The 21,876-nt window shown below is 33.3% G+C and overlaps 3 protein-coding genes across 3 annotated transcripts; 2 read left to right on the top strand and 1 right to left on the bottom strand.

Annotated features, from left to right (window-relative positions):
* Window positions 1–1,483: 1,483 nt before the first annotated feature.
* On the top strand, window positions 1,484–5,796 carry LOC133317914 (cysteine-rich receptor-like protein kinase 7). Its single transcript, XM_061519816.1, has 7 exons — window positions 1,484–2,618; window positions 2,957–3,067; window positions 3,175–3,359; window positions 3,984–4,194; window positions 4,390–4,627; window positions 4,702–4,852; window positions 4,969–5,796. The coding sequence occupies exons 1-7, from the start codon at window positions 1,529–1,531 to the stop codon at window positions 5,278–5,280; spliced, it is 2,298 nt and encodes a 765-aa protein (XP_061375800.1). The 5' UTR covers window positions 1,484–1,528; the 3' UTR covers window positions 5,281–5,796.
* Window positions 5,797–9,317: 3,521 nt separating this feature from the next.
* LOC133317890 (nod factor hydrolase protein 1-like) lies at window positions 9,318–11,084 on the top strand. Its single transcript, XM_061519791.1, has 2 exons — window positions 9,318–10,407; window positions 11,059–11,084. The coding sequence occupies exons 1-2, from the start codon at window positions 9,318–9,320 to the stop codon at window positions 11,082–11,084; spliced, it is 1,116 nt and encodes a 371-aa protein (XP_061375775.1).
* Window positions 11,085–14,514: 3,430 nt separating this feature from the next.
* LOC133317900 (uncharacterized) lies at window positions 14,515–19,784 on the bottom strand. The gene is made up of 9 exons (XM_061519801.1): window positions 19,614–19,784; window positions 18,169–18,253; window positions 17,645–17,719; window positions 17,525–17,561; window positions 15,850–15,933; window positions 15,645–15,705; window positions 15,415–15,521; window positions 15,186–15,251; window positions 14,515–14,879 (listed from the first exon to the last, which is right to left on the bottom strand). Exons 1-9 carry the CDS (start codon window positions 19,678–19,680, stop codon window positions 14,778–14,780), a joined length of 684 nt encoding a protein of 227 aa, XP_061375785.1. The 5' UTR covers window positions 19,681–19,784; the 3' UTR covers window positions 14,515–14,777.
* Between the last annotated feature and the right edge of the window lie 2,092 nt (window positions 19,785–21,876).

Below are 21,876 nucleotides of genomic sequence, written 5' to 3'. Positions count from 1 at the left end.
CAAAGGATCTTACTCCATGTTATTAGTAGATTATTTAAAACCAATGTTGAAGCATTTCTTATCATTATTGCAAGATCAATTTCGATTGTTAATTTGTTATGACATAATTGCTAAATGAATAGTGGAAGATAATATTCACTGTTAAGATTGATATAAAATAGCTACCTTGTTATCAAAAAAAAATAAAAAAAAATAGCTACCTTAGAAAATTATATCCCTTTGCATTAATTTTCTCTTTACATAAAAATAAGAGGTTGACGATAAAACAATGAAAGAGTAAAGGTGAATACAATCATCCGAATAAATGAAAACATTGAAAGGATATAGACGATTTATTCGGATTTTGATATATTATAACACCTCCTTATCTTTAATCAAGATATATTTTACACTGGGAGTAAATTATTTCCATTGAAGGTGTACGTTGATTTTAATATATTTTAAAAGAATTTCTTTCTTTTATACATAATTTATGCACTAAAAATTTAAGTTACAATTTATTCAATTAGTGTGATTCATGTATCCTCTTAATTATTGAATTATGTCATTGATTTTAACAACATGATAGAACAGGGATAAATTATAGTAATCAAAAATTAATAAAAGGAAAGAATCTTGATTCAATTCCCAACAAATATATATTTAGGGAATGATGAGTGGCGGAGCCACTTGATAGTTAGTTGGTGCGTTGGCACCGACTGATTTCCAAAAACGATATAAATTTTCTTTAAAAATCATAGTACATGTTTTGCATTAGTTGTATTCTTTAAAAATAATACAACATTAGTACTGACTCATTTCTATCTGACTAAGTCTTTTGACACTAGCTAATTTTCTTTTTGGTTCTGTCAGTGAAAATGATGATGAGTTTTAAATATGACTAAGCTCTGACTCGAATTAATTTTATAGCCAATGAATTAAAACTTAGAGGAATATCTAGGCTTACTCGTATAAAAAGATAATTATGATTAGAATACTAAAAAAAAAAAATTAATAAAGCCGAAAAACAATATTTTTAATTACTCTTAGCTTTTCCTTTTCATTTTGGAGTTTAAAGAGTTGGCCCACAATTGAAGAAAGGGCCAATTCAATTATGACTTCCGAGGCCTTTACATTTTTCCATGCCATCAGTTCCTGCCTTCCAATCCAAGTAAAAAACCAAATTGCCCGAAAATTAACTCTGTTTTCCATAGAGAATTAGAAAATATACTCAAAGGGTTCCTCTCCTAGTCAAAGACTTAAAATTGAGATGGAGACATGTTTCTACAAATTAACAATGGAAATTAACGTGTCATCTGGTAAACAAAAACGGGTGCAATTTTTACGCTTATGTTAAATTTGAAAGGTTACGTTACGTGGACGTTTTTTGCACGTATTCCTCTGTTATTGTTGCTGACAATAGACATGCTCTAGAACCATCATTGTTCTTGTTTTTATACCACAATCTTCTTGTGTATAGCTTTCCAACAATAAAGGAAGAGAAGAGAGTAGTGGCGTTTGTGTTGCCAACACACAACTCATTATTACAATGACTTCATATCTCTTTGCTTTCTTCCTTGTCCTCCTTGTCTTGCTCCCTCTCAAATCTCAATCTTTTGCAGACACTACATCGTGGGTGAAGGCTGGTTATTACTATTCTGGCAGTGAAATATCTGCTTCAGACATAAAAGCCACCCTTTTCACTCACCTTTTATGCGCTTTTGCTTTTATAAACACCACCAACTATAAGATCTTTATCAACTCTTCGGAGGAGCACAAGTTCTCAAGCTTTACCAACACAGTGAAGCTCCAAAACCCATCTGTTTCAACGCTTCTATCCATCTGGGGTGGCAGAGAGAATTCCTCAGTTTTTTCCTCAATGCTAAACCAATCTTCTTATAGGGAAAATTTCATTGATTCTTCGATTAGAACAGCCAGGTTATATGGGTTTCAAGGTATAGACCTTACTGGGGCATGGCCAAGTTCGGACCTTGCCAATTTTGGAACCCTTTTGAAGGAGTGGCGAGCTGCAATAACTTCTGAGGCAAGAAACTCTAGCAAGTCAGAGTTAATCTTGGTGATGGCAGGTTACTACCTTAAAGCTTCGGACCCCTTGAGTTACCCTTTTGATTCAATGCAGATGAACTTGGATTGGGTCAACTTTGTGGCATATGATTACTATCTTCCTAGAAAGGACAATGTCACGGGTTTTCATGCAGCTTTATATGGTCCCTCTGGTTGGGATAATACTGATTCTGGTATCAAAGAGTGGAGGAGGAGGGGATTTTCGTCTATGAAGCTGGTAATTGGCTTGCCTTATCATGGATATGCATGGAAACTTGTGAACCGAGGAAACAATGGCGTTGGAACACCAGCATCAGGACCTGCCATTACAATGGACGGTTCCATGGCTTATAAGTTCATAAAGAGTTACATTAGAAGCTTTGGAGATGGTGTTGTTTCACATTATAATGCTACTTTTGTGGTGAATCACTTCACAGTTGCATCCACCACTTGGGTTAATTTTGATGATGTGGAGGTAATCAGGGCCAAAGTTTCTTATGCAAAGAAAAATGGGCTACTTGGTTACAACGTGTTCCAAGTGGGCAATGATGAAAATTGGGTCCTTTCAAGGGCAGGTGAGTTATAGAATATAAACCAAAACTTACCACCCTGAGGTTAGGCAAAACATTCTTTGCAATTGGATTGAGTCCACGTGTAGCTTGTTTTCTAATTGAAAATATCTAACTTGAAATTATGGCATACCAACTACTTCTGAAATGCTGAAGATCCTTGGCTACCCCTAGTCTAATTTTAGATGTTTGGATATTAATTTCCATGCTTTTGAAATAAAGAACCATTGGCTGAGGTAGGCACCACGATTATATTTATATATTTGTGTTGTTATGCATACAATATTCTTCTTAGTTTCTGGAATAACATATGCATCACTTTCTTTTGCAACACCATCTTTCAGCTCAAGAAATAGGTGAAGAACATCATAAGAGGAGGTTGCTGATAATTGTTCTGCTTACAACTGTGACTGTCGCGCTTCTATTGGGAATAGTATTTTGCTACTACCACCGAGGTAAGGATGTAATTCCTTTTTTCTGAGAGTGATAAAATTGAGTTATACATCAAGAGATTGACCATATGTACATTTTCCCTTTTATTCACCTCCCACCGTCTTGGCAGGAATAGTAGCCACTGTTACCAGAATAGTACATAAACTAAGGAGATATTTATCAGCAGCTGACGAGGATCTCGATGGAAATGCTTCTGATCTGATAGTATTTAGTTATTTCACAATTAAAGTGGCAACAAATAACTTCTCAAAAGATAATAAGCTTGGAGAGGGTGGATTTGGCACAGTTTACAAGGTAACATTTGGAAATTCATCTGTCAGTGCTTCAGGCAAAGAGAAACTCTGAATTGAAGGTTGAAACCGTTTGCAATTTCTGTGGCAAGGATAGTGATGATGTATTTTTTTTATTTGATATTGTAGGCATTAAATTGTTGAGATATTTTAATCTCTGTTTAGCCAAAACTCCTCTAGCTGCATCATATCCGGGACACTGCATCACATCCAGCAATTTTTTAACATGAAAAACTAATAAAATTTAATATCGATGTATGAATCAGAACTACAGCTTATGCAACTTCTTGTCAGTTACCATTGATCCAGATGAATAAGTTTCGCATGAAAAAGCATCTATTTATTTAGTACCTAATAATGTCAACCAAAGACCTATACTTTTGTACCTGAATTTGCAATAGATACAGAGTAGTTAGTTATGCCTTGTTTTCTATTGATTAATTGATCAAAGGATACAATACTAGGAATTTCCTCTTCCACTGTGAAAACTAATCAAAGTTTGAAATCTCCTCTTCTTTGTAAACAACTTTAACGTCATAAAGGAAAGGTTGTAAAAAGCCACGCTACAAAGTGAGAGTGCAGACAAGTAATTCTTGGATGACTAAGTTATGATTTGATTTTTTTTCAGGGAAAATTACGGAAGGGACAGGAAATAGCTGTAAAAAGACTCTCAGAAACCTCAAATCAAGGCCTTGAAGAGTTCAAAAATGAGATCACACTTACAGCAAGACTACAGCATGTGAATTTAGTTAGACTTCTGGGATACTGTAATAAAAGGGATGAGAAGATTCTGATCTATGAATACCTGCCAAACAAAAGCTTAGATCGTTTCCTTTTTGGTCTGTTACAATACTTGCCCTTATTAATTAGCATACTAAATTTTTTTTTGCTTGTTAAATGGGTATGTCTGAATCTTCTAAGCGTCTTAACCTGATACTTAATTAAACATCAAACTAGCAATCATTTCATAATGCACTGTTTTGTTCAGCTATACATTTTAGTGATTAATATTTCAAAAATTGAACTCGATGCAGATCCAAGGAAATCAATTCTTTTAGACTGGAGCAAGCGTGTCAATATCATAGAAGGGGTTACTCAAGGCCTTCTTTATCTCCAAGAGTATTCAAATTTTACTATAATCCACCGAGATCTTAAAGCTAGTAATGTATTGTTAGATCATGAGATGAACCCCAAGATATCAGATTTTGGTATGGCTAGAATTTTCAGGAAATATGACCTTGAAGCAAACACAAGCAGGATCGTTGGAACATAGTAAGTAAATTATCATTGATGATGTGTTATGGTTGTTCCTTCTTGTCTCTAATCATTTCATATTCGCTTTGTAGTGGGTATGTACCTCCTGAGTATGTGAGAAAAGGCATATACTCAACCAAGTACGATGTTTATAGTTTTGGAGTTCTTCTCTTGCAAATCATAAGCGGAAAGAAGACTTCATGTTATTATGGCACGCATGAAAATATGAACCTTTTAGAATACGTAAGTTATTAAATAGATTTTTGTGTGACTATTCTATTCTTTTTATGGTTTATTCTCAGTTTGCTTGATGCTCATGTGGGATGCACACAATTCATAAAAACAGCTTATTATTTCAGGCATATGAGCTGTGGAAAACAGGAAGAGGTGTGGAGTTTTGTGACCCTTCATTGGATGATACAACATCACCTTGTAAAATCATGAGATGCATGCAGGTGGCTCTTTTGTGCGTTCAAGAGAACTCTGCAGATAGACCTTCCATGTTAGAAGTTGATTCACTGCTCAAGAATGAAGCTGCAGCTATTGGTACTCCTAAAATGCCTGGTTTTTCAATAAAGAAAAATGAAAAAGATGAGGAAGATACATCTCACTGCGGGAACAAATTTTCTTCAATCAATGATGTTACAATTTCCCAACTGGCACCAAGATAGGACATTCTAGTACTTAAATATGAATCAAGGTACTAGAGACTGAGTTAACCGGTTAACTGTTATTATTAGAGAATGTGGATAGAGAATGATAAAATGATAACCCTTGATTTGTCTATATATATAAATGGTTGAAATTCTCTCATACTGCTTGATCATGTTAAATCACATGAGAGGATTCATTCCCAAAAATGTGATATCTGGTTTAGGCCTTGATCTCCATATGCCTATTAGTTGAAGGGTCATTACTAAAAATATTGTTCACCTTAATGTCCCCAACCTACACATGAAATAGGATATATTGTATTATCTTAGATCTCCTTGTCTAACACGGAAGATAGTGCTTTGTGATTGGAAAATCATTGTCACATATTCTCTGACGACTGAGGAAAAACCATCGTTCTTTTTGGGAATGTAGCCGTTGTATAAATGTCAGTGAGTATTATTATATGGTAATATGTACAAGACTTTTCTGCCATGGAGTTCATGGGCATGTGTCACGGTTTAGACTAAATTTGATTCGATTTAATAAAATGTGTCAAATTCAGATTCAAATTAACAATCTAAAATATAACATAAGAGCAATTGTTTCAGCACAATCACATACAATGATTGCAAGAACACGCTAATTGATTTCTGCATCTGGGTTATGGAAAGAGATACAGAATAACAGATCCATTACTCCATGATTATATTCAACTTTATCTTGCAGACTTCTGAGATGCATGCAAGTGGTCCTACTATATATGTGTGCAAGAAAATCCAATTGATATGGAATCAATATTAGAAATTTCCTCCTTATTAAAGAATGACATGGCAACAATTCTCTTACCTAAATGGCCAGCTTTCTCAAATAACAAATGATGACAGATTCGAAAATAGATCTTTATTCCGGCAAGTTGTTCGAAGCTTCAATTTGCCAGATAAGTCCCGTGTAGCCTGTAGGAATGTAACCAGCTATACTTTAATGCATTATTCTAGTAAACATAATTCTAGAGAGAATTCACATTAATATTTTAGAGCTCTGGTTGACAAGGCCTGCAAATTAAGCCCTATATATACTTTGTTAGTAAATATAGTGAAACTACAGTCTCAATATATTTTTTTCTTTTCTGTTAGATAACAACTAAACTACTACTTCCACCTTCCGCCCTACACAATTATCAGTGCCAAGAAAATGGTTACATCTATAGCTTAAATTAGGAATAATCAATATCAAGATCAACGACACTGTTATCCTAAATTAATTGGATGGGGGCAACGGAGGACCTAGGTTGGTTCCATTGTCTGCACTTGCAGACATAAAGTTGAGGAAAAAAAAAATTTACATAAGATGGGTGATTCAAGTTAAATAAAAAAAATAAATAAATAAAAGATTAAAAGAAAAAAGGTAAAGAGTGGAGGAAAAATCACACGAGATTTTTCATGTTTTTTTTATGAAACAAAACTGGTCAACTTTGGATCAAATAGATATCAACAAAGGTGGATTTTTGTTCAGTTAACCCCTATAATTATACTATATCTTACAAATATCTTTTTGTAGTTTTTATTTATTTTTTAATTATTATTATCGATTATTTTTTAAAACTTTGGTTGATTCACCAAAGCTTTACTTTTGAAGTGAAAGCAAAAATTAGATCATGATTATGATCTTTAAAAAAAAAATCGAGGGTGGTACTCCCGAACCCCCACCCTGAGTGTGCAGACATAAAGAAAATTTTCTGAGTCCGCCACGGAATGGGGCGGCATATGAGAGATAGAAAATAAAAATAAAACATAATACTATAAATAAACTAAAAAGAAATTAAAAATGAAAAATGAAAAATATAAAAAAAATTCCACAAAAAATTTAACAAAGCTCTTTTTAAACTTAAACTTGTATAATTCATTTAATAAAATTGTATTTCTCACTTCATTTGAAATTGTGGTATGAACACAACTCCACGGTCAGCTAACAACGGTAGACAAGGCACGCTGTAATCCAGCTAGTGAATGAATTTTTCCTTCTTTTTTTTTCTTAAAAAAAATGTTTTCTTGTATTCGCTAAGGTACGTACAAGACTGAATCCCCTTGAGCATGAGAAGGGACAACATAACATTTAAATAAGATCAAAATCAGTAGGGACAACATTACATTTAAATAAGACCAAAATTAGTCCCACCTTTCTCTTCCTCTAAACGAAAAGGGAAGACTGTGCAAAGATACAAGTCAAACCCAAAATTCTCCCATAAAGATTTACATACAGCCCAACTCAGATACGTTACTTACTGAAATAAACTTTTCGTCATAAATTAATCACTTCAGTACGGCTTCACAGAGTGTCTTCTCATTAATGAGTTGTTGATCTGAATGTACACAAAATAAACTCAATAAGCCTTTTGACTTTCGAAAACAAAATCATGCTGGATATTCCATGCAGTACATAAACACAAACCCTCGTACTTTATTCAAACGGCAAGAGAATCACTAAACATTCTATTCGTATACCTTAAATATATATAAACATATCTGCCCAATTGATTAAAACTAATACAAAAAGCCATGGACGGCTGTGCTTACAATCTCATTAACATCCCCACACTTGCCTAACCTTGTTTTACTAACTTCCAATCATTCATGCAATGCATAAAACCTTTGAAATTTGAACCAAAATCAGCCAATAACCAAACATTATGGCATATATATATATATATATATATATATATATATATATATATATATATATATATATATATAGGGGAGTAATTTGATACCGGTATCAAATTTTAAAATTTTACCTCAAATCTTATCCGTTAATTTCTGTCAATCAATGGTTATCATTTATTGGAAATTAATATTAATTAATAAGTTTGATTTTCAATAAATCATAACCGTTGATTGGTGAAAATCAAAGATTAAGATTTGGTGTCAAATTTGATACCGATGTCAAAGCTTATCCTATATATATATATATATATATATATATATATATATATATATATAGGGCAAGATATTATAACACCGGTGTAAGAGAGTTAGAAGTCTTACACTCAATCTTGATCATTGATCCACTTGTATCCAATGGCTCACATTACTAAAAAATTAGAGCCCTTAGATATAAGTGAGATCAATGGACAAGATTGAGAGTGTAACTTACACTGGTGTAAAATGATCCTGATCTCACTCTCAATCTTATCCATTGATCTCACTTATATCTAAAGGCTCTAATTTTTTAGTAATGTGAGTCATTGGATACAAGTGGATCAATGACCAAGATTGAGTGTAAGACTTCTTCTTTTTTTGGTAACTGATCCTAATTACCTCTTTGAGGCGAATCACAACCCCCGGTATCCCCATGGGTTCGACTCTTTGAGCCGCCTATGGGACTAATCCAGAGTTCGAGTGCGAGTCCAAGGATTACAGTACTTATGCCCCTCCCCAGATGGTGTTGGTGGGATTCGAACCGAGGTCCTCTCCCACCACTTAGTCCCATGCTACCAACTGAGCCACCACACTTGGTGAGTGTAAGACTTCTAACTCTTATACCGGTGTAAAAATATTATGTCTCATATATATATATGGAAAAACATTTTCTCATGTCGTAGGAGAATTGTTTTCTCCTATTAGTGACTCTTCAACTTTCGTGCAATATTTTCTTTTATTTATTTATTTTTTTAATAGATGTGGGCCCCACATAAGATGTGTCTACAGCATGAAAAAATTCTCCTACCGCATGAGAAAATCGAAACCATATATATATATAGGCATAATGATTTCTGCAGCCGCTGCACATACAGCAAGTAGTCAGTATAGTATACGAAATCGGATCCTAGGATACGGAACCGAATTCTGAATTTTTTTTAAGCCGTTGGACCCACTTTTCTGTATCAGCTGCAAATAACAACACTGTCTACTACGGCAGCAGAAAAAGTATCCATATATATATATATATATATATATATATATATATATATTCCATCTAGCTGATCACTCCTTAAACCCAAGCAAGCAAGCCTACAGAATAAAAAAACCATACCCATTTTTATCTTTTCTTTCTTTTCATGGCAAGCCTCAATCTTATGAAGTTTCTCTCTCTAGCATTTCTCTTAGCCGTAGCCACGAGTTGTTCCACTGGATCAACCACGGCCGTTAAAGGTTTATACTGGCTCGACAACCCTGTTTTCCCTTCTTCGGCCATAGACACATCACTCTTCACACACGTTTACTACGCTTTCATTGAACCCAACAACGTCACATACAAACTAGACATTTCAAATTCCACAGCAACAACACTCACAACGTTCACCAACAGCTTCCTAATTAATTCAGTTAAGACACTTATCTCCATCGGTGGTTCAAACACCGCCGCAATCTTCGCTAACATCGCCTCCAACGTCACCACGCGCGCAACCTTCATTAACTCCACCATCGACGTTGCAAGAACCTTCGGTTTCGATGGTGTTGACCTAGATTGGGAATTCCCTCGAAGCTCCAACGAAATGAACGACCTCGCTCAACTTTTCCAAGAGTGGCGTCACGCCATCGCCGTAGAGGCCTCCGCCGCCGGCCGGCCGCCGCTTCTTCTCACCGCCGCCGTTTACTTTGCCGTGGATTTCTTCCTCTCCGGTACCCCGCGTACGTACCCGGTGGCTTCCATCAACCAGAACCTCGACTGGGTCAACGTGATGAGCTACGATCTTCACGGGTCGTGGGAAAACAAAACCGGAGCCCCGAGTGCGCTTTTCGACCCGAAAAGTAACGTCAGTGTGGCGTATGGGTTGCAGTCGTGGATCCGGGTCGGGGCTCTTCCGCAGAAGATGGTGATGGGTTTGGTACTTTATGGGAGGACGTGGCAGCTGCAGGACCCGAGCGTGCATGGAATCGGGGCGCCTGCTGTTGGGTCGGGTCCCGGGTTGGATGGTGCGATGGCGTTCTTTCAAGTGTTGGATTTCAAAAACGAAACGGGTGCAAACGTTGTGTACGACGTTGAAACGTTGTCGGTTTATTGTTATAACGGGAGTTCATGGATTGGGTACGATGATCCCTTAACTGTAACGGTCAAGGTTGGGTTTGCTCAATCTCTTTCCCTTCGTGGCTATTTCTTTTGGGCTGCTGGTTATGATAGTAGCGATTGGAAAATCTCAACTCAAGGTAAACAAAATGTGTGTGTGGCTTTGCCCCTCTACTGTACCAAAAAAAAAAAAGTGTGCGTGGATAATTCATAATTTTGTGTATAATTAATTATAAATAGCATATGTTTTAGAATAATTAATGTTAAAGGTATGACAAATTAGGAAAAATTTGGATGGTTTATAGCTCGGACAAAAATAATATTATACTTATTATCATTTTAAGTTTGTTATTCTTACTGCCTGATTGATTATCGTTGGATTAATTTAAAATTAACGGTAGATAATTTTTTTTTTCATTTTTTAACAATTGATTTCAAATTGATCCATCGATAACTAATCAGTAGTGATAGTGATAAGTCTAAAATGATAATAAGTATAAACGCCCCAATAAAAAAAATTATAAATGCCTTATAAATACTTATTTCATATCAGTGTTCTTTTTCTATCCGTTAATACTAATTCTCTTTCTCATTGTTAGCTTTTATACACATTACTTGTCAATAAAAAGAAATAATATTTTATTCCTCCCTAGCATGCATGTTCATGCAATCACACCACGAAAGGGGGAAAAGTGATAACTTGTTTGTTTGTGGTTAGAAAGTTGAAGATAATATTCAATACTGCCAACATAGTTAACAAATGTCATTCATTTTTGGTTGACAAAATGCAGCTTCGAAGGCATGGATACTTGCATGAAAGAGAGTGGAGCAGTGAACTGAAAGCTGAATTGCATGTTCGCGTTATCATTCTATTCATCATGTAGGGGAAGTTCAGACTTCATATTCAACATCAACAGCTAAGAAATCGGGCAGCATTCAGCACACGAAGTTTTTCTTTTTTTTAACCTAAATCTCATATTGAACAAAACATATGAGCGGGAAAATTTCCACCACTTCTTTTTTTTTTTTTTGAGGAAATTTTTTTCCAACTTAGTGAATTGTGAGTTATAAGTTATAACTTGGTGTAGTTTGTGATTCTTTATTGAGTCCTACGTTTATTCTTTATAAAACGTCCGTTTACCTTTCTTTTATTTGTTTGATCATCATTTTTTTATAATAATTTTTTTGACTTGAACTTTCTTTAATTTTTCACAAAATAAACTTAATTTTTCAACCAAAAATTCATGTTTTATTAACATTTTCCCTTATGCCTCAAGTTAAGTAATTAAGATAGAAACTCTCCACACAAAAAATAAAAAATATAAATATAAACTATCGAATAGGAAAGTTAACATTTAAAATATTGATTTTTAATTTTCAATTAATTAAAATAAATTAATGAAAAGCAATAAATATTTTTTAACTTGTGATTAAGCCTCCAAAATTTTTCCTATGCATCACACATGTTCACATACCAATTATATGCAAACACGTAAAAAATAAGAATATGTATCAGAAGTTAAATAAGGACATGTATGTACCAAAAAAAAAGGGGTAATTGAGTGTGTGCCAGGGTAAATAAAGATATGTATCAGGGTAATCGTGTGTGTACCAGAGTAAATAAAGATATGTACCAGGATAATCGGGTATGTACTCGGGTAAATAATTTTCTACCTGAATAACTGGGTGGTCTACCTGGATAATTGGGTGATCAACGGTCAAACAGGAGTAGATTGGTGTTATGTTTATTACGAAAGTTAATTTTTTGAAATAATTTATAAACTAAGACAAAATTGTAATTTTTTATTAATGAAAGGCTACAATGGTCAAAAAGCCAAATATTAGTAACTTTTTTTATACAATCAGCACTTCTTTTTAATTACCTTAGAAGTTAGAAGTAAACAGGTGTACTTGGGCTTTTTGACCCTTATAACCCTTTACTAATAATTAATTACCAAATTGACCTTCATTATAAACTATTTCAAAAATTTAACCCCCTCAAAAAACATAACACCAATCTGCCCCTGTTTGACCGTTGACCACGAAGCCTACCCGGGTACACCCCTACCTACCCGGGTATCTGTTGAAATTTTTTGTCTACCCGAGTAGAGAGATGTGTACCCGGATATTGTTCTTGATTGCTTGAATTATTTACCCGGGTACGGATGAGTGTACCCGGGTAAATCTTGTTCTTATATCAAAAGATTCTGAGGTAAGTGGTCCTCCTTTTCCCTTATTAACTTTAACCTGTTGTATTCCCTATGTATTTATCCTTAATAATGTAGTGTTGGATTATTCATTTCTTTTATTTTTATTTTTTTAAATATCTGCAGTTATGCATTCTTCTTTCATGTTTGCTAGCTGTATTTTGCAATGTGAGCCAGTACCTTTGCATCGGGCGCTTTTCAGCTGTTTCCTTCCAGGTTTTAGGCCACATGAAAACAGTATGTGTTCTGACATTGGGATGGCTGCTATTTGATTCAGAGCTAACTTTCAAGAATATAATGGGAATGATTATCACAGTTTTTGGTATGATAATTTACAGTTGGGCTATGGAAGCTGAAAAGCAGTCCAATGCAAAGACATTTTCTCAAGTGAAAAACAGCCTGACGGAAGAAGAATTAGACTATTGAAGGATGGAGTAGAAAAGAGTCCTCTCAAGGATGTTGAACTTGGTGAGGCTAAAGGATAGATTGACTTAGATCTTGGTGGTAAAATTTAATGGGAAACGAATGCAGTCAATTATAATGTTCATTGCTTTAATTTGGTTTGTGCTTTTTACCCGGGTACACTCATCCGTACCCGGGTAAATAATTCAAGCAATCAAGAACAATACCCGAGTACACACTTCTCTACTCGGGTAGACAAAAAATTTCAAAAGATACCCGGGTAGGTAGGGATGTACCCGGGTAGGCTTCGTGGTCAACGGTCAAACAGGGGCAGATTGGTGTTATGTTTTTTGAGGGGGTTAAATTTTTGAAATAGTTTATAATGAAGGTCAATTTGATAATTAATTATTAGTAAAGGGTTATAAGGGTCAAAAAGCCGGTGTACTTGTATATCAGTTGCTCATATTTTAGAGTAAGAAAGACATTAAATTAAGGGTTTGATTTTTTGTAGTTACTGCAGATAAGTTATCTGCAGTAACCGCAATAAGATATCGTTTTGAGGCGAAAATCATGGTATTTTATAATTTTAATTTATTTCAGGGTTATAATAATCTTTATATATATATTTTATATTCCATTAAGGAATTGATACGAAATAAGAAATTAAGAGGGAATAAAATAAGAGAGAGAAATACTTTTCAACAATTTATTATACACGAGTACATTAATATGACACTCTTAGAGGGTACATTTATGGCACTCTTAAAGGGTACATTTATGACACTCTTAATATATCGTTCAATTTTATATTTTTAGAAATTATCATTGCACAGCGGCAGCCGTGTAAAAGTTTAGTATGATTTTATTCTTAAAGTCAAATGTTATTCAATAACACACAAAATATTATGACGAATCAATTCACTAATAGCAAAAAAGCGTCTAATTTTAAAAAAATTGTACTGGTGTGCCTTATTATTTTTAAAGTTTATGATAATTAAACAATTCTTTAAAAATGTCAAAAAAAATTTGTCTCAATAATTTTTTTATTAAGCTAGAAAATAAATTTTCAAAATAAAATATCATTAAAGCACTTTTTATCAAAATTTTATCCAAACACACCTTAAAACAAGAAACAATGAATAATCAGCCTTTCAAGTTTCAATCATTCAACTTCTCGTAATGAATTTTGAATGCAAACACAACTAAAAGTCTAAAACCACGCCACATAACGGTCTAATTTCTCGCTTAAACTCACAAAATCATGATTTAAACAAAAGACTACAAGAGACTAATTTTTTGCGTAAACCATAATTTGAAAAGTTTACAAATGAAAAGCCAAACACGCTATAAATGAGTATTGTTCCAATGAGTTGTTCAATATTTAGTGATTGTTGAGTCAGTCAATAAATGGCCAAAGTCCATTGGTGTAATCAGCTACCAGAAAATATTTGACTACTAAAGGTACTACTGATACCTTGAACATATAATAACTCGGCGGACAGTGGAAGAAATATAAGACTCGCAAGTTCTTGATCGATTACTTTCACACGTCAAGATTCTAGATTCAATTCTATTTAAGGTTAACGTTAAACAGACAAAAAATGCAGGAAGGAAGAAGTTTAGTTGATAAAATGGGGAACGTACATATAGACCTTGAAAAATGAGCAGTAAGAAACAAAATTGCAGAAAAACAATATGTTCAGGTCAGAAAAACTCGATACATTTGACAGTTGACACCATATGAAATTGTTATTACATGGGCTTGATCAGAACAACTTTTGCAGAAAAAATGCGAACATATTGCTCAGAACAGCCATATACAATTGTAAATCCGCTGCAAACAGTATTCTGGTTCGAAGTTGGCAGTTTAAGGTTGATCTGAAACTTCAAGGTGACGAGAACTAAATTTTCTCTTCTTTTTCTTTCAACCATTCAACAAAATTGTCGAGGATCACTGGCCAGGCTTGACTGGAGTCATAACTTTGAAGATCAAGAAAGCTTACCTGGAAGCAACAAAAAGTCAAAACACTCTTTCTGCATGCGACTAAATGATGCACACCTACTCTCATCAATCAAATGTACGAGTGTCCAATTTATACAAACAAGATAATAAACATCATAGACAATTAGACGTGATTCACTTTTTCATTCAGAGGATTGAACTATCATTTTAATTTGCTAAGGGCCTCATAATTTACCCAGACTCCTACTACCCTCAGAATCAGATAGTAAACTCAACCAGTAGTAAATTATGTACGTAATATTTTTGTTTTGTTTTTCCTTTTTTTGGGGCGGAGGGGGGGGATTACCTCCTTGAAAAAACGATAGAAATTTCTCCAGTGATCCATGTTTAGAGCCCTGTAGTCAGTCTGGATCTGTCAAAAAATTATTTCAACCATCAGACAGAAAATAATTTAAGGTATATGAATAATAACATGCTTTTGATCAACATTTCTAACCGATCAAGCACGAGGAGCTGAGTAGCATTAACTAAAAATAGAAGATTAAAAAATAATACTAATATAAACACCTACCCACCTTTAGATACTCAATTAATAATTTGACTTGACCAGGGAATTCAGATCTCAGAACAACATTCAACAGCTCACAGATGGTATCAATATCTACACTCCTTTGCTTATCTTCTGAAAGTATTATTCAATGATCAAGCAGTTACAGAATGAAATTAACAAGAACATGAAGGCATCAATGTAGCACAACAAATCTACATTATAATTGAAATAGAAGCCCACCAATACTAAGCTTACCTGTTAGGCAGTATTGGAATGCATAGGAATAAAAATCCTCAAAGCACTCTGGTACCGTCACCTAACCAAGACACACAAAGGAAATAAGTATCACCAGAAATCTTCTTGAAGGACATCATCCGTTTTCAATGGTAATCAAAATAAGAATGCCTGAAAACTTTACTAAGTAATTTATAACCGGAAAAAAAAAAAAAAAAAAAAAAACCTCTTTCTTCAGTCCATTAATTGCTTTTCTTAATTTTGTGAGTGTTTCGGCCCCTAAACTTTTGAGCCCCCTTCGCCACTCATCCTATTCAGAGAAAGAAGAAACTGTGATCATGACATATCCAAAAACAAAGAAATATTAAAATAAGGAAACTCAAGCTGTCTCAAGTCTCAACTGATGATGACATGAGTTGGCGTATCAACAGTATAAGTGGATTGTGGTTCAACCATATCGTGACATCAAGCAGTCTATTGCTTTCACACAAGGCGCAAAATTGATAACCAAATATGACATGATTTTCAAGATTTAAACAAATAAAAAGTATTTAACTATTTTCAGAATGACCCTCAAAGTGGATCCAATAAGAAGCTCATCTCAGTCCATGATTCAGCCCGTTATTGGAATAAAATGAAATTTTATTTACTGGAGGGAATTCAGTATTTCAGTAATCAGTATGAATATAAAGGATAGATGTCCACATCAACGAGCTCATAGCTCAATTGAAATCAGCCCAAGTCTTGAAGTTTTGGATGCGATGACTGATGAGGTTGTTTGAGGGTTCAATCCTCCACCAGACCACCTATATCTCTCCTCTACCCATGTGCTTGCACATCCAATGTACCACCAAAAAATAAAGAAAGAAACATAGAAATACAGGAAAGGAAAAAGACCAAAAGTAACATTAACATAGCAGTTCATTCCAACTTACAATCACACTTAAAATATCTCTTAAGAAAATCTTATCCTAGAGGAATCAGGCAGAACTTGATTCCAAAAGATTATTTCCTTACATCCAATTAATACTGTGTACTAACTTTGAAAGGATTTTGTCTTCTGTCTTTTATTGTAGATCTCCTAAAACATACCAACAACTGTGGGCAAGCCCATTTCTGATATAAATGGAAACAAATGTAAGCATGAACCTCTAATTTAGTAAAACACAAATAATCACAACAATGATTTTCAATACCCATGCTTGAAGTTTTATTTTATTAAAGTTTTCTCATTATAAATTTGGAACAAAGAATTTTTTTCCTACCATCGGATTATTGCAAATGATTCCCTACAACATCAAGCTTATTATTTCCTTGAAGCTAGAATTTTGTCACGTGATGTATCTTACATAGGACATCAAATGACCACTTGACACAATATATATAGCAGAATCCATCCGTCTTGCTCCACCCCTCATTTTCTCAGTACTATTGTCAAGAGTATTACTTATGTCACGACTCACGAGCTCAGTACAACAAAGTTTCACAGTAGAGCCATACTGTTAACTTTACCAATTTCACTTATGGTTAATCCATTATTATTTACTCACAAATTAAAGGAACAAATGGGAGTTGTCTTTCAGTGAGGGGTTCTTTTTTTTTTTCTCAACATGAGGTTAAGCCTCTCCTCATCACTTTGGGATCACATATATATAAAAAAATACTTAGAAAAAGAATAAATGTGAGTATATACTATCAAAACATAGTACATATAGAAATATATCATTACATTAGTGATAAACAAACGGTTCCATCCAAAGCACAAAGCTATGATCTGGTCCATGAGTGTCTCAGTAGAATAGACAGTGGGAAATTAATAATGCATGCATGTTGTTTATCTAAATGTTTTCAGCAGTGTATTACTAAAAAAAGATTGTAAAGCAATACTTTTCTATACCCACCTTGGTGAAGTAACCTTGCTTTTCAGCTTTCATTTTCCTGATAAGATCATATGTATATATAAAGGTTAAAAGATCAGTTAGATAGAGGTAAAGGGGTAAGAAACCCAGTGAGTTACGTACCAAGCAAGTATCAGCATTCTAACATCTGTATGGTCCACACGCACATCTTTACAGAGTGCTTCAATGCCTTCTGGGCTGACCAACCAAACAAAAAGTATAAAGAATTGCATCAAGAGTGACATAAACTTTAACCAGGATGGAGGCACAAAACAAACTATCAAATATAAAGAAAAATAAAATTTTGGACCTCAGCGTGCATCCCTGTGTGATTTTCCAAAGATCTTTCTATAATAATGTAGAAAATGTATCTAATTCGTAAACTAATCTCAAAAAAATTTAATTCGACCTGGACAGTTTATAATTCCATATCAAACCAAGCGCAGATATTCTCCTAATACCACCACAAACAAACACAGGAAAAGGGATAAATTAAATCATGTTACTTAAACATAAGCAAAGTTCTCAATAAGCAATTGAATATAACAAGCATAATAAATTCTCAAACCTAAACCACATCAAAAAACAACTAAAGCATGCAATAGACTGAAATAAGGGGAAGGGGCTGGATGGTTTCACATACTTACTCAATCAAGCCCAATGACTTATTTATGTACGATTCAAATAGGTGATCTATTCGATCAAAATGCTTTGCAGTTGATTTCTTCGGTTCTGAATAATAACATGAAATGAAATAATTACTACCAAGAAGAACTCAGCAAAATGAAGGCAATGCTACAACAAAAAAAGGAAAAAAAAAAAAATCAACAACAATATAAAAAAGCTAGAAACAGTAACGCAAAATAAAGAGGACGATATACATTGTGAAATATTGAAGCATACTTTCTGAGTCCTTTTTTAATTTTGATACTTTGTAGGAATAAGGAGCGGAGCAGAACCAGAATTATTTATTTGGGGTGCAAATAGTTTATTTATTTTGAAATAATTTTTTACAGTAAATCTAACCAAAAGGGTACAAAAAAATTTCATATATAGGGCTGCAGCTGCCCCCCTCAACATCAACGTAGGTCTCATCCCTAGATAGAATAATAGATTTGATTTGAGAGAAAAGAGGTAATAAGGGTGTGAAAATAAATCAAAGTACCATGTAGTATTTTAATTATAGGCCTCCATAAATAGATTAAGCACTCTGGAAGAACTATAGAAGTATCAGGCTAAAAATTGCTCTTAGATAATATCACCATGTAGCTACACACATTGAGGTTGTCTTGATAAATGGCACCATAGTATAGTAGCAAGTAGCAAAATATAGTGCCCGATAACGGAAAACCAACATGCACAAGATATGAATTCCTGGTATTCTAGATTTTAAACCACGGTGATATGATTCATAGGAATATCATATCAGACAATCTTATGTCAGCGCAGGCGTGTTTTTACAATTTCGGATTCCATGTGCTACTATATCAGAAACAAGTTACCTTTCAAGTTATGTGCTTGCAGTTATCTGTAAAATGCATAAAGCAAATAATATAAAATCATTATTTGGAATTCCTACAACACCAACCATTGCCTAGGTCTATCACATGTACAATTTAATTAATAAAACTATCACATCACATGCAAACGATTCATAAATAGGCAAATAATATCTACTACTTCAGGTCATCAATGGAAAGCATTCCAAAAAGAAGATAGAAACCACCACCACCATCCTTTCCTGTTATATTGTCTATCAGACACTGCTACACTTGAACTGCATCAAACAAGTTTGAATTACAATAGCACAACATCAAACCCTTTTCTATTCATGCTTTAAATTTTAAAGCGCATACCCACGAACTAAACAAACAGTTTCGTCTCCGAAAAAATGAAGGAAAACACAGCCCAATTATAAGAATAAAACTTCGATCAATACAGGGGATCAAGCAAGATCGAAATTTGCCAACTCCAGCAGGGAAAACTCGTTGCCCCGTGATTAAAAAAATAAATAAATAAAATAAATAAATAATATTCATTATTAATTTTAGCGGGAATCGATCGGAAGGAAGAAAACAAGAAATGAAAGTACCACGAACGGAAGAATCAACATCAGAAGAAATGATTGGTGGGACCGCTTTTCTTTTGGGACGAGGCATTTTCGCAAAATGCACAATCAAACACCGTTAAATCGGTGAGCAACCAAATCGAAAGCCCTCTGATTCGTTTTGGAAAGTAGAAACCCTATTCACAGAGGATACTGAAGACGAGGCAGCATTCTAGATTAAGGTTTAACTGAGGTTTTATACTTTCATTTCATTGCTTTAGAAAAGAAAAGAAAAGAAAACAAAAAATGTGCTGCCACCCGTTTTCTTTTCTTTATTTATTTTATTTTTACATTCACTTTGATAAAATTACTCCCAACGCTTTAAAATAATCGTGCGTACAATTTTGTATAATAATTAATGTTGAGACAGGATCATTTAACATCTGTATCAAATATTAAATCATAACAGTTGATTTTTACAAATCTGATTAATTAATTAATAAATTTAGTTTAATAATGTATAATTATTAGATTCATAAATATCAAGATTTAATATCAAACTTTTTAATTTGACAACGTTGTGGAAGGATTTTGTCCCGTTAAAAATAACTATTTAATTTTAAGTAAATATAAGTTTGTTCTATGGTACATTATCTCATTTCATTAATATTATTTTATTTTACATTATGAAAAATATCAAAAGTTAATTGTTTAAAGTGACAAATATTTTGAAATAATTAAAATTTAATAAATAAAAAAATTATTTTAAAATAAAGAGATTATATTGTTATTATTTACTAGTCATATGCTTTCCATAATACAAACAAAAGGTTAAATTCTAATTAAGAAAAAGGAAAAATGAAAAAGATAAATTTTTGATTCGGTCAATCACAAAAGTTTATGACCCCTTTTTTAATTACTATCATGTTAAATTTGTGATTAATTGCCAATGGCCGAGTGCTAATATTTGGATTTTAATTTTTCTTTTGTAGTGATTATTTGTCTCTTAGTTCAATATTTATAATATGAGTAAATATCATTTTAAGTCTCTAACAAAAAAATATGGTCCCTATTTTAGTCCCTTACCAAAAATTAGTCTCAAGAAGGTCCCTAAAAGATTCAAAGTGAATCAATTTAATCAAAATCGCGATCCTTCACAAATTCGAAAAAGATCTGCATTAGTCTCAAAATGACTAAAATAGATCCACTTTAAATTTCATAGGGACCATGTGACTCTTTTTTTATAATGGACTAAAGTGGAGACCAAATTTTTTGTTAGGGACTAAAAATGATATTTATTCTTATAGTAGTTAGCAACGTAGCAACGTATAGAGATGATTAAAACAACGCAAATTGATTAGAGAGAAAACTTATTCTTCCTCCCCTATCACATACCCATTCCCATGATTTCTTCATCCTTTTGTTAAGGAATCAACTAGATTATGAGCGGGTTCAAGCGTTAATTTAAAATTTTTTTACAAAAAGAAATTCAGGGGCGCTGTCCCCGAAGCCCACCACTAAATGTACGGACGTGAAACAAATTTCCTCGATTATAAGGGAGATGCTTTAATTCTCTATTTTAATCCTGTTACATAATAACAAACATATTATCTTATATAATTGACTCTTATATATTAATTTAAAATACAATAATAAAATAATTTTTACAGGAAATGAATGCAAAAAATATTAATTAGGTACCAAAACGACATAATTAAATCTAAAATAACACAAAGATATGCCCTTTATAATTACAAATATTTTTCTCTATTGTTTATTTTAATAACTGTCGAAACAATTTTTTTTACATGATTTAAAAAAAGAAAAATGTTTGTTATTCTAAAGGACATAACCTTAAATTGCTGTGTTTTAGTTTAGTGTATAAATAATCAGAAAAATATTCCTGCAGTTAATGCAGAAAAATTATCTGCATTTACTTTCAAAACGACATCGTTTTAGAATTGAAAGACTAAAAAATTATAATTACAAAGACTATAATAACCCTGAAATAAATTAAAATTACAAAAATACCATAATTTTCGTCTCAAAACGACGTCGTATTGGGCTTACTGCAGATAACTTATCTACAATAACTCAGAAAAAAGCGAACCCATAAATAATAAATTTAAAAAGGTAAAAATGACTAAAACACAATAGTTTCATACAAACTTGTATTCTTTAAAATAAAAAACACTTTTCCCTTTAGAGAATAGTTATTTGATAAATAATAGCATTCAAATCAAATTGTTTTAAATGAAAATTAATGAATATGATAATTGTGAATTGTATTTTTAAAATCGGAACATCT

Source organism: Gastrolobium bilobum, unplaced genomic scaffold, assembly GCF_033153095.1.
Source record: "Gastrolobium bilobum isolate Gb01-03AN ecotype WA unplaced genomic scaffold, APGP_CSIRO_Gbil_v1 utg3966, whole genome shotgun sequence".
Lineage (NCBI taxonomy): Eukaryota > Viridiplantae > Streptophyta > Magnoliopsida > Fabales > Fabaceae > Gastrolobium > Gastrolobium bilobum.
Note: the sequence above shows the minus strand (reverse complement) of the source record. Positions and strands in the feature narration are given on the sequence as shown.